This window comes from Sinocyclocheilus anshuiensis, unplaced genomic scaffold (genome assembly GCF_001515605.1).
Source record: "Sinocyclocheilus anshuiensis isolate Anshui unplaced genomic scaffold, SAMN03320099.WGS_v1.1 scaffold942, whole genome shotgun sequence".
In the NCBI taxonomy this organism is placed as follows: domain Eukaryota; kingdom Metazoa; phylum Chordata; class Actinopteri; order Cypriniformes; family Cyprinidae; genus Sinocyclocheilus; species Sinocyclocheilus anshuiensis.
Window position 1 is genome coordinate 305,881 of NW_015536531.1, and position 17,194 is coordinate 323,074.

At 37.4% G+C, this 17,194-nt stretch overlaps 1 protein-coding gene and 1 pseudogene across 1 annotated transcript; both read left to right on the forward strand.

Moving 5' to 3' along the window:
• LOC107694942 (spectrin beta chain, non-erythrocytic 5-like) overlaps nucleotides 1-10,447 on the forward strand; it is a 24,991-nt pseudogene extending 14,544 nt beyond the window's left edge.
• A 4,464-nt stretch (nucleotides 10,448-14,911) lies between these two features.
• LOC107694760 (forkhead box protein G1-like) lies at nucleotides 14,912-16,534 on the forward strand. Its single transcript, XM_016494443.1, has 2 exons — nucleotides 14,912-14,998; nucleotides 15,118-16,534. Exon 2 carries the CDS (start codon nucleotides 15,196-15,198, stop codon nucleotides 16,444-16,446), a length of 1,251 nt encoding a protein of 416 aa, XP_016349929.1. The 5' UTR covers nucleotides 14,912-14,998; nucleotides 15,118-15,195; the 3' UTR covers nucleotides 16,447-16,534.
• Nucleotides 16,535-17,194: the final 660 nt, after the last annotated feature.

Consider the following 17,194-nt stretch of genomic DNA (forward strand, 5'->3'; position numbering starts at 1 on the left):
TTTAGCAAATGGCTGCAATATAACAAAGAGTGAAAAATTTAAGGGGGTCTGAATACTTTCCGTACCCACTGTACTTTGTTGTGGTAGGAAGGAGCGGTTGCAGTAGTCTCATCAGCTGCAGCTGTTTAAAGATAACCAGCGCCTCCTGTTGGACTGGGCCCTGAAGCAAAGTGATGAGATGGTGAAGAAAGGCCTGCCTAAGAATAAGACGGAAGCTGAGAGTTTCATACTAGAGCACCAGAAATGGAAGGTATTAAAATATATATATACATTATTAAATTATTCAACTTCTCAGTTCCTGTGATCTTGTTCTGTCACAAACTACAATGCTAAAACTAATACAGTTACATATATTCTTTTATCAGACGCACTGATCCAAAGTGACTTCTAATTTGTCATAGTACATACTAATACATAATGTTATATGATACCAGACTTGTGTTAGAGCAACATTTAAAGGGGTCATATGATGCTTTTTTAAAGATCATTATTTACACTTTAGTACTTAGTACTTATTACCGAAATAATATACTTTCAAAGAATATGCTTAAGTGCAAAATAAATTAATGTACTTTTTACAGACACAATTGCATGCTAATTGCAGTTAAATGTGAAAATGTATTAAAAATAGGTTTATTATTATCATTTATATTAAATGAAATTTAAAAATGTTTTTTTGTCTGATTTAAGTAGGACATATCATAACATTACATATATGAATTACATACCATGAAATTATATATTGCATATACATATATTTATGTAATTTCACAATTAATTCTATTATCTTTGAATATGGTTAAAGTGTACTGCCAAGTGTACTAACAGGCATTTATGTTAAACTAAAATATACTTTAATGTGATTTCTATTGTATATCATGTATTTAAATATATTTGTAATTACACATTTACAGTGATGAAATTTCAATGTATTACATTTAAAATAAATTAACTTTAAATGTAATATTAAATAACAGTGTACAGTTAAAATCTTGATTAAGTACTTTATATGTGACTTAGTATGTTAGTCAACATCAAAATAAGTGTTCTTCAAAGCATGACAAAAGAAATATTAAAACAACGATTTAAAGGGGTCATATGATGCGATTTCAAGTTTTCCTTTCTCTAAAAGTAAAAACTTTTGTTACATTATTACGAAGTGCACCTTTTATTTATTATATTATTACAAAATGGCCTTTCATCTGCAAGTACTCTAAACATTTGAAGTACACTAAAAGTGCACATTCAATACAAGAAAGCACACTTCTTTTTCACAATGGTCCATGGATCAGAAATATTGAAAAGTACTGTTTAAGTAAAAATCCTTTCTTAAAGGAAGGACAAAGTACTGGAAATGAGCAAAACCAGATGAAAAGCATTGGAAGAATCTCTACAGCTGCAGAAATTCCTGGAAGGAAGCTATGAGGTGTGTGAAGTAAACAGCTCCTGCTGAATGTGGAAAATAGAGGGTTGACATTCACCTATGTAGTCTGATTTATTTTACCCATCAGTATGTCTTTTACAAAGTTAAATTCTCATTTGTAAAGGTTTCCTCATGGTTGAATGAGAAAAACTCTGTGGCTGTTGATGAGAGCTGGACAGATCCTATTAACCTTCAGGCTAAGCTACTAAAACACCAGAGCTTTGAGGCAGCGATACTGGCCAACCGCAACAGAGTGCAGACCATCATAAAAGTACGGCATTGGAATCTTAAAGAATGTCTGAATATCTCTTAATCTTTCTCTGTTTGTATGAAATTCAGACGTAAAGGAGCATCAACAGCACTTAGCCTAAAACATGAATTGTTTTTTCTTCAGGAGGGTGATAAAATGCTAGCTTCCAGTCATCCTGCTAAAAGCAAGATAAAACCACGAATAAAGGATGTTGATGACAGCTGGGACCAGCTTTTAAGCAACTGCAAGGAGAAAAAGTTACGTCTACAGCAAGCATATCAGGTACAGCATGCTAAAACGCAAGCTCAAGGCATAAGTGTGCACACTGAAAATATTTTTTTCTTAATTCTACATGATATCGTGTAGAGGTGCCGCTTCACACATTGACTTTCAGACAAATCTAATTCAGATTTACTGATGCTGGTCTGAAATATCATCTTGGATAATGTGGTTTTCCTCTAGGCATTGCAGTTCCAGCGCTCCTTGGATGACATTGAGGAGTGGCTTGGGTCAGTGGAGGTAGAACTGGTGAGTAAGGACTACGGTGGTAACCTGGCCTCAGTTAGCAGGCTGCTTAAGGCCCAGCAGGGTCTGGAGGAAATGGTAGATGCACAAATGGAGAAGGTCCAGGGGCTGGTGGACACAGCCAAAGACTTCAGCTCTCAAGGCAACTTCCTTGCAGAAAATATACAGCAGAGGGTTTAGGAGGTGGTCAACAGGTATGTTTTTGTTCAGCCCTGATTTCATTCTACAGTACTGTAGAAATTTTTACAGTTTAGTGAGTCCTTCACATGGACCTGAATGACGTTTAAATGTGTTAGAAGTTCATAGTCCAAATCGTTGTGGGCACGAAAACTGATAATGAAGAAAGTAAATGATTTGATAAGCTCTTATGTACATGGATGATTAGTGACCCTGGACCACAAAACCAGTCTTGAGTCGCTGGGGTTTATTTGTAGCAATAGCCAAAAATACATTGTATGGGTCAAACTTATACATTTTTCATGCCAAAAATCATTAGGATATTAAGTAAATTTCCTACTGTAAATATATCAAAACTTAATTTTTGATTAGTAATATGCGTTGCTAACGACTTCATTTGGATAACTTTAAAGGCGATTTTCTCAATATTTAGATTTTTTTGCACCCTCAGATTCCAGTTATTCAAATAGTTGGATCTCGACCAAATATTATCCTATCCTAACAAACCATACATCAATGGAAATCTTATTTATTCAGCTTTCAGATGATGTATAAATCTCAATTTAGTGGTTTTGTGGTCCATGGTCACATTTGATAAGCGTTATTTACAAGTGAGCAATACTGACGTTTCAAGATTATACATTAATGTGGGCACTATTCATGAGCTTTAAAATGTCAGTCAAATGATCTAAAACACCACATGATTGCTGTGTCATACTACATGTATTCCCATAGGATGTGGTGGTATTATGTTTTTTTTTCATCTGATTGACAGACTGAGTGGAAAAGTAACACTGACATTTAATCATTTCTCTTAGGTATAATGGGCTGGCTGAGCTGCTGCAGGCCTGCAGGGAAACTCTGGAGTCATGGCAGCTACTGTTCCAATTCTACAGGGACTTAGAGGATGAGCTACTGTGGATTCAGGACAAGCTGCAGGCCACAACCACAAAAGACTGGGGCACCTCCCTGCAGAGTATACAAGCCATAGTAAAAAAAACATCTGGTTAGTCTGGTTCAGAAATCTGAAACTCCTGCAGGGAAACTCTGGAGTCATGGCAGCTGCTGTTCCAATTCTACAGGGACTTAGAGGATGAGCTACTGTGGATTCAGGACAAGCTGCAGGCCACAACCACAAAAGACTGGGGCACCTCCCTGCAGAGTATACAAGCCATAGTAAAAAAAACATCTGGTTAGTCTGGTTCAGAAATCTGAAACTACAATACTTATTGATAAACTGATGTTTTGTTACAGGACTTTCAGCAAACACAAAGAACCATGATATGCTAATACCTTCTCTTACAGGTTGTCATGCAGGAAATCGAGAGCCGAACCCCTCTAATAATGGCTGTACAGGATGCAGGACAGAACCTGGTGCGAGGACGACACTTTGCATCACGTGAGATCAGTGAAAACTTGCTGAGTTAAAGCAGAACTTTGACACTTTGAAGAAAGAGTCTGCGAATAAAGATCGCCTGCTTCAACTAGCACTGAAAATCCAGACCTTTCTCTCAGAGGTGTGTTACCAGTTCACACTGTAATGTGATTCATAAACATATGATTAAATCTGATGTCTGATATCTCTTCATAATGACCCAGGTTTCCCAACTGGAGCAAAGGATGGAGGAGCAGAGGCCTGTATTAGAGTCCAAAGACTATGGAAAGAGTGAGGAGGCCACTGAAGCTTTCCTCAGGAAACTAGACACAGTTGACCTGGAGTTGGAAAGTCAGCGTAGAAAAGTAGAAGCACTCCTGAAAACTGGCACTGATCTAGAAAAGTCCCAACATCCCAACAGGTGCAGTTGTTGGGTCATGTTAGCATTGATTAATTGAGCTAATTGCTGATTTTTGTAATAGCTTTGCTGTGAGTGATGTCAGCAGAATGTTACTCAATGCTTTTGATTAGAATGATTCAAGAACTCATTCTAATATGCTGATTTTGTGATACTTCTCTCAGTATTATCAATGTTGAAAACAGTTGTGCTGTTTAATATGTTGTTGGAAACATTGATACTTTTTTTTAGGATTCTTTGGTGAATAGAAAGTTCAGATAAACAGCATTTGTTTGAAATAGAAATCTTTTAAAACATTAAATATCTTTTATAACAAAAATATCTTTACTTTCTGTCACTTCTGATCAATTTAATGCATCCTTGCCAAATAAAAAGATTTATTTCTTAAAAAAAAAAAACTTTCTGACCCTAAACTTTTGAATGGTAGTGTTGAAGTTGAAAACCTCAAATAATAATGTTTTGAACTTTTAATGTGTCTTTGCAGCTATTTAGTGAGTAAGAGCCTTGAGGATATGCAGGGTGAGTTTGAGACACTATTGCAACTGTCTGCTGAATGCCACACAGCGTTGGAGAATCAGTACAATCTCTATGTATTTGAGAGAGAAGCCAAAGACTTACAGAACTGGCTCCTCTCTCGCAAAACCACAGCAGAGTCTGATGACTTTGGACAAGATCTGGAAGGGGTGGAGGTAAGACTGGCTCAAAAATAGACAGCAGAAACACACTATACATTTTTAAGATGAATATATTCTTGATATATTTGCCTTTATCTGTTTTTTTTTCTGTTAATTATAAATCACTTTGGATTAGAAGTCATACTACATTCATATCATGGTAACTTATAAAAAGATACTTGGCACTTGTCAGACTTTACAACCTTCATAGCTGTAAGAGCTATTTTAATCATCAAAATTATTTTTAAATCTACTTGCTTGCTCTTGTTAGGCACTGCAGAAGAAGTTTGAGGATTTTGCAGAAGGAGTCGGCAATCTGGGCCAGAGTAAGCTGACTACGGTCCAAAAGCTGAAGCAGAAAGAGAGAGATCTACTCAAGCTCTGGGAGGATTTAAACAAAGCTATGAAAGCAAGAGCAGGGGTAAAATTAAAGAAAAAAGTGGTTGTTCTAAGGTAGGTTACTGTTTCCATTTGAGTGATATTACAAATTGAGCCACAGTTAAAAGTGAATGTTTTGACAGAACCTGCGTTCCGCTCGAGAGGTTCACCAGTTTGACCATGGCCTGGATGAGCTTAGGATCTGGATGAATGAGAAAGAGGTGGCTCTGGACTCTGAGGAGCAGGAGAATGACCTGCTCAGTGTCCAAGCTCTCATCCGCCAACATGAAGGCTTGGAGATACCCAATATTCATACACACTTGTTGCTATCAGCCTAATGTTTCACTAGAAAATTTCAACTACCACAGGTGGATTTTTAAAATAGTACAACCACCTGTTTCACCAGAGAGACCTCGCAGTGATAGAAGAAGACGTGTCACATTGAAAAGAGGAAGGCAAAGCTCTGGTCAGCAAGTGTCCTCAAGTGAGGGACAGTTTGAGCAAGAGGCTGCAGGAGGTGGAGGAGATCTGGAGCAGCCTGCTGGAAAAGGCCAACCAGCACAGACAAAGACTCCAACAGGCAGAGGCTGTTCAGAGATATCTAACTGAATGGAGAGAGCTGATGTATGAAAAGTTTTTTCTCTCTCTGGTTTTCATTTGTTGATCTGCGGTTTGACATTGATGTTGATGATTCTGTCTTAGGGAATGGCTTAAGGAGACACTGTCTCTAGTGACAGGGGAGGGGGTTGGACGTGAGGTTAAAGACCTGGAGCAGCTCATTAAAAGACACGAAGAGTATCGCACAGATTGACAGGCAATTGGACAAGTCAGAAATGGTTAAAAACAAAGGGAGACGTTTGATGGAAGAGGGGAACTTCATGAGTCATGAGGTATGACACTCACACCTAAAGGCTGGAATACAGTACACAACTTTTGCCCTGATTTTCAGTCGGGACGAGTTATCGCTAGTTTCATCAGAGCCAGTCTGCACATTTCAAGGGGGTCAGAAACTAAATTAAAAGTCTGAGATGCTTTAAAAACTCAAACCTGTAAATAAACCTTGATATCACTGTATGTATGTCTGTGCAGCTGGAAGACCGTCTAGCCGAGCTCCAGAAGCTGGAAGTGCGGGTGCTGGAAGCCTGGGCCAAAAGGAGAGCTCAATATCAGGAAGACCTTGAACTGCAGCAGCTGCAGAGAGAGCTGGAGCAGGCCGAACACTGGCTCAACATCTATGAGAGTTCGCTCAGAGCAGAGGACTATGGGGTGGGAATATTTTGGGAATTGGGAAAATGTTTACATATTTGTAGGCAGCATAAGACTCCCATTAGTTTCATCAAATCTAATTGTATTGAATTTGTGGATAGGACTCTGTTTCAGATGTTCTGGAGTTGATGAAGAAGCAGGAGGATCTGGAGGCCATGAGTCAAGCTCAGAGTGAGAGATTTAATGCCCTTCAAGCCAGAAGAATACAGGTAAAATAGTAAATAATTAAAATAATGATTACTCATACTAGCATTACTCTCACTTTTTAATTGCATATTTGCAGAAGTGTTTCAAAAACAGGATAAAGGATAGAAACATACACATTTATCAGTTTCGATTCACCTTATTGTAATTTCTCTGCTCTTTCTTTGGTGTCCCAGAGGGAAAGGAAAATCAAAGAAATTCAGAGTGGTGACAGTACAGACAGCAGTAGGGACAAACCCGTTTGTGTAACTAAAGCGAAAGCCATCTGAGCGACCAGCTTTACCCCCACATCCCTCGCTGACCAGTCCTGTCCTAAGGAACAGCGAGAGTGATAATTCATCCACACCCTCCCGAGTCCCTACAGCCACGTCTGCCATCCTACAGAGAAGCAGCAGTGGTAAAAACGATTCCTCTGTGGTGTCAAGAGTGGCATCAGGCCTCAGCAGCAGTGACAGCGATATCGTAACTGCCCCCGACAAACCGTCCACCTCTGTTCTGGACGGCCCTGACTCCTCCTCAGAAATTTCCAGTGCGGTTTACAAACCCCATTATTTACACAACGCCCCCAAGACTGACCATACCACATCTGAAGATGAGGTCGATACTCAGAGACAGATCAAATCAATGTCATTGCTAAACCAAGGATCACTCCAAGACGTCTGAAACAATCAACACCTGATAAAGAGATGCTGGGTCCTCCTACGTCAAAGCCACCCTCCAAAGATGAAGAAATGGTCGACAACCAACCCTCAGAGGACAAAAATCTTCTTCCCTCCACCCCACCAGAAAAACCTCAGTCATCTCCTCCAGCTTCCCTTTCAGACCCAGAAGAAGTACAAGCATCCCCCTCTACTGACTCTCCAACAGGGACGACTGTTGACACCAAGGTAGATGCTTTTTATGTGCTTTCCTTTTTAGATTCCACCTTTTTTTTGGTCTATAATTTGTGTACTTATTTAGATCAGAGCAGGACGTGCCATAACGGAGGGTACCTTGGAGATTAAACTGAAGCAAGGAGGAAATAAAGTAAGCTTTCCAACCAACACCAATGGTGATATTGATTAAAAAGCTTTCTCTGACATCCTTAGCTCCACTTCATTGTTTATAGTGCGGTTTTGTTTCTGTAAGAGCACTTAATGGTGGAACATTGATCTGTTGGTTTGGAACAGGGCTTGGATCACTGGGAAACAGTCTAAGCACTACTGGAAGAGGAGTCACTCAATCTGTTTAAAGACCAAAATGCCGCCAGTGAGGTATGAGTCTACACACACAACATGGTCACACACACACACTTGGCTAGACACGCTAGTGAAAGACGGACACAGTGAGTGCTATGTTTACTCTTAATTAACTGTATATCCAGACAGACAAGGTAATTATTTTTACAGACAACCCTGCATCTGTGAGTCCACCACATGATGACAATAATTAAGAGGCATTATATCAATTTAAGGAGATGTTTTTGTAGTGGACTTTGTGGACTCTGATTATTTTTCTCTTCAATCCATGTCATTTAATACAGAACTGCACACGTTGGCCACCGATCACACTGGCTGGAGCAGTCTGTAAAGACAATCCTTACTACAGAAGAAAGGAGAACACATTCAAAATCATGTGAGTTATGATTCACACCACCTTGCCATTGTAAAAGGAACATCTGCTCACATGTCAGATGAAAACAAATGTATTATCGGTTTGACTCTCTGGCTTAGGTTGAGCGATGGCAGTCACTATCTGTTTGCCGCCTCATCTCAAGAAGAACAGAAAAAGTGGCTGAAGGAACTTCAACAAATCCAACAGTGTCTTCAGACAGTCCTGGGTAACATCATATAAACAACGATTACATTGATACATTCAGTGATTTGAATGCATCTCTTCTGTGATGAGCATGTTTTTAGTTTCTGAATTCAAATTAATTTTGATATTTTATGCTTAACAAGGTGATATATTTGATCATAAATACAATAAAAAAGACTAATATTGTGAAACAACTCTTTTTCTATTTTAATATATTTTAAAATGTATTTTATTCCTGTGATGACAAAGCTGAATTTTCATCAGCTATTACACTTCAGTGTCACATGATCCTTCAGAAATCAATCTAATATACCGATTTACTGCTCAAGAAACATTTCTTATGATTATCAATGCTGAAAACAGAAAACAGTCATATTGTTAACGTTATACACACTGGAAACTTTACACTGGAAACTTTTGATCAATTTATTGCATCCATGCTGAACAAAAAGTATTAATTTCATTAAAAAATTAAAAATTAAAAAATAAATTGTACTGACCCCAAACCCCAAAATCAGAACTGCTTCACTGCTTATTAATTATTAAAAAAAAAAAAAAAACAGAAATGATATCATAAAGTAGAGCTTTGCAGACCCCCATAAATGTCTGTCAAGGTCAGCAAGTCTCTTATAATATAATATGACTTTTTATGACAAGGCAAGGTTACTTCAGGTCATAGAATGTCACATGATTCCAACCCAAAAATGTAATATTTATGAATTAATCATTCTTGATAGTAAGTATTAAAATGTGTACACTCACATGTACTCAAAGTGCATTGAAAATATATTCATTTTTACTAACTGGACATTAAACTCATTCAACTTTTCCTGATTTTTTGGTTTTTCATAACCATTTGAAACCAACATGAATATAAAGAGAACACTTAATTTATAGATATGTTTCTTTATCGTGTTATTTGTCTTTGACCCATTTACATATATATCAGTTCCTGAATGAATTAGATTATTGGACAGCTAGGTTTTCTCACATGCTCATTTGTTTGTCATGTTTGTCCCCACACAGAATTAACACAAAAGCAAGTAGAGAAAGCACAGAGCAGTGTGAGTCTGTGCCAGGCGACACATCTGACACACAAGATTCCACCACAAAGTCCAACCAGGAAAAGGGTGAGAGAACAAACAGAGCCTGAGTACTTCTGTGCATTTATGTGTGCCAATGTGTGTGCTTCTGCTTAACACTTACTGTGGATTTGTATTAACAGAAGACTCCACAGAGAGCTGTGAGACCGAGAGAGAGCCACCACCTAAACCTCCCCACACTTATTACAACAAACACCGCTACCCTGACGGAGGAGAGAGCCAAGACTCAGGTGAGACCCCATACCTGCATGCATCATGGATCTCAAAGTGTTGCTGTAAAATCTAATTACTGAAGGATAATTAGTCTCTAGTATCAGGGCCTGGATTGTAATCGTAAATGACTTTCAAATGCAACAATGTGGTCAATCAAAATGAAAATCTCTTTTTAATGTTATTTTGATGGATAAAGATTTATTTATCTCTCATCAGATGGTCAATGGTTTCTCTGAAACAGAATAAAAAATAAAAAATAAATTTAATCTCTTCAGTGAGTGTGACCCAAAATGTAAGAAGTCTACAGAGGAACCAGCCTCCCTCGTATGCCCCACCACCTCCACCACAAAACCAGGTTGAGAATGGAGCCAAGGACAAATCCAAAAACAGGAGTGTCTTTATGAAATTAAAAAAAAAATAACTTTTTCATAACAGATTTGACCTTCTCTTGATGTGGCAATAGTCGACAATTGACTTCTTTTAATAGCTATTTATATTTAAATCTACTATTATACATTATTGCTATTATTTGATAGAATTAATATTCTGTAAAACTAATACTGCTGATCTAACTTTTTGGGGGGGATTACAGATGTGCAATGATAGCTCGTCAATAATTGTTTAATATGTGTATAGAATTAAAACTAAAACCTAAAACTAAAATCCATCAGATCATTGTTTTTTTTCATATATGAATATATATTTTTGGTATATGAGTAAAAATAATTTGCTTAATTCTGATTGTATTTAAAGATTATAATGCTGATAAAGATGCATGCTGTTGGGTGGATTCAGCAAAAGTGTGTAAAATGGAACAAAAAGTTTCATGATTATTGCCTTCTAAACATGAGTAAACAATCAAATATTACTGCCATCAATAATTCTGCATGTGTCTTTGTCCTAAAGTTAATAAGAACAAAAAAACTAGGAAAAGCTGTGCTTACTGTGTTCACAGGTCTACAATTATTACATTTACATTTAGTTAAATATTATTTCAATACATTTAGACTTAGGATGGTTGTAGTATCTCAAAAAAAAAGTCTGATAATATTATCTGTGCTCGATCATGAATTTATCAAAAACTTTTGGTCTCACTTTTGCATAGTGCAACCTATATACAGTTAGATCATATAAATAAGTAATTTGACTGTTTATAAGGCTTTCCTCGTGATGACTCAATTATGCTGTCAGTTGAGCTACCACACGATGGCGCTACAGACTATGAAAAACGATTGTTCTCAGTCCTTAAGAAAATCCACCCCCCACAAGTAGCCATCGTGTTCGAGTTTATAAACATTTGATCATTTTAGGGATAATTCAGAAACAAGTTATACCACTTAATTTAATTGTAACAGTAAAAGGCAAAAAATGATGCATACTTCTCACGACTATTACCGAATATTTACAACTTTGAACTATTTTTAACATAAAACTTATTACTAGTCTATTATCATTATTATTAGTTATGATGCCTGCATTGCACAACAATAATGCATAATCAAAATGATTCACGATTTAATTTGTATTGTCAGTGAAAATTTTGTGAACAATTTTGTGGTCGTCTTCGACAACTGGCATATTATGAGTAAATACGTCTAGCATTGTTTTTATGTATATATTGCTTTTAGGCAACAATCGGAAATAATATCTCGATTGAAGAAATAGCCTATTGTAGGCTAAAACACTGCACAAAATGCATATACGAATTTTGTTTTGTCAAAATTTCATTCAAGTCAATATTTTAAAGATAGGCTTGAAGAGCGTATGAAAAGTAGACTATACTTAAAATGTATCAGTTTACCTATTTATTTGGCTTTACAAAGCGAAAAGTCAGTTTTACTTTAAATCATTCACCAGCTGGCTCTATGAGATACATTTTTGCATGGGTTTTGTAATTTCGACCCTTTGAGATGGTTAAATTATTTAGTAGCCTGTTGGAAAACTAAATTAATAAATAAAATTTGTTATATTGAAAAAATTATATATATTTTGTTAAAATAAAAAATATACATCGAGTTTGCCCATTATCTGTTGTATAAAGTCTAAGCGCAAAAGAGAAGATTTGCTGTAAATTTTCCTGGCCGCTAGAGGGCACTATAATAAAGACACAAGCTACAAAAGACAGGTCTGACTTTGTGCAGGATTACCTCCCTGTTTATCAGTTCTCATTTCAACACAGGCGTATGGTTGTTAAGGTAAGTGACAACTGTGTTTATTTAAGCGACGTGTTCATGAACATTTCAGTCATTTTTAGGAAGAGGCCACATCACTGTGCAAAAATAACTTTATCAACCTATCAACACAACCGTTCTGCTGTTGGTAAAAGCTGAATGGGATGTTATAGCCAAAATTAATATATTAGTGGACATTTTTAGTGGTAATAATTTCACTAAACATTTCAGAAAATATCAAACACTGTTTTTATACTCAAAGAACCATCAACATTTTACTTTATATTGCTACATGCATATAGGTTGGTCCAATGCAAATAAATAAATACTAAAATATATTAAAAATAAAACCCCTCTCGTTTAGTTTATAATTCGTTAGCACAAGACGTGGCCTTAGTTTTGATATCTTATGATCCAGCGTTAATAGAAAATAATAATAAAATTTACCGATTTATATTTCCTATGACAAATTATCAAACACGTTAGGCTACATCAAATACAATAATGTCACACGTTTATGTAATTAACGGGATGATAATAGCCTAATGCTCAGGCCTGTAGGCTACATGTTGTTAACGGTCGCAAACCAACCTGAACTTTGCAGTAGCAGCGGAAGGCTCAGGTTTGATATGGATTATAAAATATATCAATAGTAGCTAGTATTTTGTGCTGTGAATACGGGCTAAATGCACTTTAGGCTAGTTAAAGGTGTATGTGGGAACAACTGTAATCAAATGAGAGAAGTTTGAAAACTTGTGCATTATCCGTGTAGCCTACCTATTTCGGTTTGATCAGCGCAAAGATTTTTTTTTTTCTTTTTCTTTTTCTTTTTTTGCACGTATTGTCCACTTTGGTCGCAGTCAGACAGGGACTAAAGAGACATTAACATCTTGTTTGCTGAAAGTGGGCTACAAACATATCAGTTATAAAAACAACTTAACATGATTGAGTCACAATCTTACCCGCTCAAATTGTTATTTTCCCTTCGGCTTGGAAGGGTCAATAGCTTTATCAAAGTACATTAAAAGCAACATGTGGGATGTGCGTTGATAAAACGGGTCTATATGCAATCATTGATGTCATAATAAATGATTATAGCCGGTTGTGCAACTGGTGCCAGATTTTTGTTTTTGTTGGAAAGTTTAATGTATGGTTGCAATAATAATGTGTGATGTGCAACAGCTATTATTATATCCTATGCGACAAACACTTAATGTCGACCAATAATCCTTAGGGATGTTCTCCAAAAAAATGTCTGATTCACTTGTACATTTTGGCGTGAAATAATAGCGCATATATTGCATATTGTTGTAGGTTAATTCATTTGGTCACATCTAGAGTATAGAAGATAAAGGGCTATTTAATAATACGAAACAAACACAACATAAACAATAATAAAAAATTGAAAAAAAAAGTATAATTTTGTGTTTTTTTAATTACTATTTCTGTTACACTGTAATAGGCTGAATTTGGTCAAATGTTTATTTGATTGATCTGAATGTTTATATGAAATTATAGGTTTATGCAGGCCTGAGTTTATTATTAAAATTCCACCTTGTGGGAATCTAGTACGTTTGTTTGTTTGTTTGTTTGCGTGTGTCTGTGTGTACGATTTGTTTGCACATGTGAATGCGTGTGTGCGGTGCGTGTGTCTGTTGTTCAGTCAACCCCCCTGCAACGTCCCCAGCACAAATACACACATATCACCCCTTCAGCCGTAAATATAAAGCAACTAATTGATGTCAGCATCCGTGGGTATTCTTGCGTCCTTAACAAGATTAATTTTATTATTATTATTATTATTATTAACTATACTTAATTATATATTAACTATAGAAATATTCTGGTAAATAAAGCACTTATTTTATGTTGGGAGATCCCTGTTTTCTCTAAATTCTTAAAGGTAGCCTACTCTCCATCCTCTTCAAATATATTTCCTCCTCTTATGCAGACATCTTTGAAGAAGAAGTTTTATTTATATAGCGCCTTTCCGTAGCCCAAGGTCACTTTACACTTCACTTTTAACAATCTTCTATAACAATGATCTTTGATCATACTAATTGACCTTCTATTCACTATTATTGGTTGTTGTCTGCCTTGTAAATAGATACAGCAATGAAAAGACTGCATGTGTCTGGTTTATCACGTTAAATTAATAATATAAAAACGTACCCAGTAATGATCCTCTGCTTGGGTTATTATTATTATTATTATTATTATTATCATCATTATCATAGTTATTAATAGTAAAAAAAAATAGTACGCTGTCGTGCTAAATCTTGTTCTTATCATCTGCCTCTCTTGTAATTGTTGATACTATATTTTTCATGGTGGTGCTTAGTAGCATGATCATTGACATATTACGCTATAGGAAAGAAAACGTTTATAGCCTTTTACTACTCTGTGGATGAACGTCATACTATCGTTTATGTTCAGAATCGTTTACATAAACGTGCGACTAAGTATACTGCTACATGTACGGACTTAACGCTTTTAAGAACACTTAAACACTTAAAATGTGATAGATACGCGAGAACGAATAAATATATTACATCTTATAAATATAGCCGATCGTCAGAAAGGATTTACATTTAATGCAAACGCTGCAAGTATAGACTACTGTCGATGTTCAGCGAGTTCTATCAATTAATGTTATACCCATGTGCTGTTGCTCCATGTCTATATTAAAAGCCATACATTTCTAATACAGGAAGTAGTACCTGTTTTTTGTGGCTACCTTTGAGTCCCTTTTGTTTTTCCCCCTGCGGTATGAAAACAAATTGAGGACGCATGGATATGTTGAAACAGCACTCTACAATTATAAAAAAAATAATTGATTGAGGTTATGTGGTCTGTTTTCTTGATAGGAGTTTACTGGGGGAAATGAAAGCCATTGTTGACTGGGCATGAGCATTGGTGGATCTTGTGTATCCTTACGCACTGGAACAGGCGCTAAGAACTGCTCAATGATTGGCTGCGCGGTTAATACTTATGCTGCTGTGGTTGGCTGCAGTCTCTAAAAAGGTTCAAGCTATTTTGTTTACAGCTTAGTGTCTGTGGCTCCGTAATTAATTGTAGCTAGCTGTCTCATATCGACGTGTTTTTAAGGAACATGAAATAGTTGTTGTGTTTTTTAATTAGAGGAGTTGCCAGAGCAAGAGATTTGAAGTCCAACTGCTGCTGCCGCTGCTGCTGGTTGTTGCTACTGTATCTTACTTGTGATGTTGGATATGGGAGAAAGGAAAGAAGTCAAAATGATTCCTAAATCATCGTTCACTATAAACAGTCTGGTTCCCGAAGCCGTCCAAAGCGACAACCACAATCATCACCACCAACACCACCACAGAGCGGTGCATGAGGAAGGGGAGAAGACTCCTTTACCTGTCCAAGCACAGGAGCAAAAGTCGGAGAACACTTGCGCTAAAAGTGACAATTCATCCCACGACTCCTCGTGCACGGACGAGAAGGAGAAGCAGGAAGAGAAACGGGACTCGAAAGAAGGCGAAGGAGGCAAAGAAGGCGACAAGAAAAACGGCAAGTACGAGAAACCACCTTTTAGCTACAACGCTTTGATTATGATGGCTATTCGGCAGAGTCCGGAGAAGCGATTAACCCTTAACGGCATTTACGAGTTCATTATGAAAAATTTCCCGTATTACCGGGAGAACAAGCAGGGATGGCAGAATTCCATCAGACACAACTTGAGTTTGAACAAATGTTTTGTTAAAGTGCCCCGGCACTACGATGACCCCGGGAAGGGGAACTACTGGATGCTTGATCCCTCCAGCGACGACGTGTTCATTGGCGGCACGACGGGCAAACTTCGGCGCAGATCGACCACTTCTAGGGCAAAGCTGGCGTTTAAAAGGGGCGCGAGGCTTACTTCCACCGGACTGACATTTATGGATAGAGCTGGCTCTTTATATTGGCCCATGTCGCCGTTCCTCTCACTCCACCATCCGAGGGCGAGCAGCGCGTTGGGTTACAACGGCACGTCCTCGGCTTACCCTAGTCACCCAATGTCCTATAGCACAATGTTGACTCAAAACAGTTTGGGGAACAATCACTCTTTCCCTGCCTCCAATGGCTTGACTGTTGACAGACTCGTGAATGGAGAGATTCCGTACGCCACACACCACCTCACAGCGGCCGCTTTGGCCGCCTCTGTGCCATGTGGGCTCTCCGTACCCTGCTCCGGGACGTACTCTTTGAATCCGTGTTCAGTGAACCTACTGGCGGGCCAGACCAGTTATTTCTTCCCCCACGTCCCTCACCCATCCATGGCCTCCCAGAGCAGCACATCCATGAGCTCCCGGGCCGCCTCTTCCTCCTCCCCGCAAACGGCCTCCTCTCTCCCGTGTGACTCCTTAAGGCCTTCCCTACCTAGTTTTTCCTCCGGTCTTTCCAGCGGACTTTCTGACTACTTCACACATCCGAATCTAGGGTCAACATCAAATCCACTTATACACTAACTAGCATCCACAGGATCAGACTGTAAGTGAACATTTTACACCAATTTACACTGTAATATATATAAATGAAAAAAATTAAAGAGAATGAATGGACAATGCAAGCCGAATTCCAGGTATTTTGTATTATTACTATTATTATTATGCATTTATTTCTGACTGTATACAAACGTTGAGTGTCGCGGAACTGTTTATTATTCCACTGTCAGCAACGTGCAATGTGACCAGAGTAAAAAAAAGGATGAAGCGTAGGTTTTTTTTTTTTTTTTGGGAAAGGCAGTATGATTACTTAAGAATGTTTATTTAAACAGTGGTTGCAGTTTTGTCTAATTTTAAATGTTAAAATATCTAATACATTACAGAACAACCTCCAGTCATGTCTGCAGTATTATCATGTCATAAGCACTGGTGGGGTGAGATTTTTCCAAGTTTAACACAAAGTTTTATTTTCATTTTTAAATAAATATGTTCTATAAGTGCACAATGCCCGTTCAAATCCGTGGCTCCTTGTTGTTTTGTTTTTAATACAGACTGAATAATGCATCTATAGTGCATTTTATACATATATTAATAATACAGTTTCTTTGTAGACCAAAGAATGGGTATCAATCAACAAAATATAGTTGTTGTTTTTTTCAGTATTCCTAACATTACAGACAGCTCTGAAGGGGACAGACGTAATGAATGCTTTTAGCTTGTGTTTGCATATTTACTGTATGTGGTCACCATCATGCAGGTCACATTCTTTTTG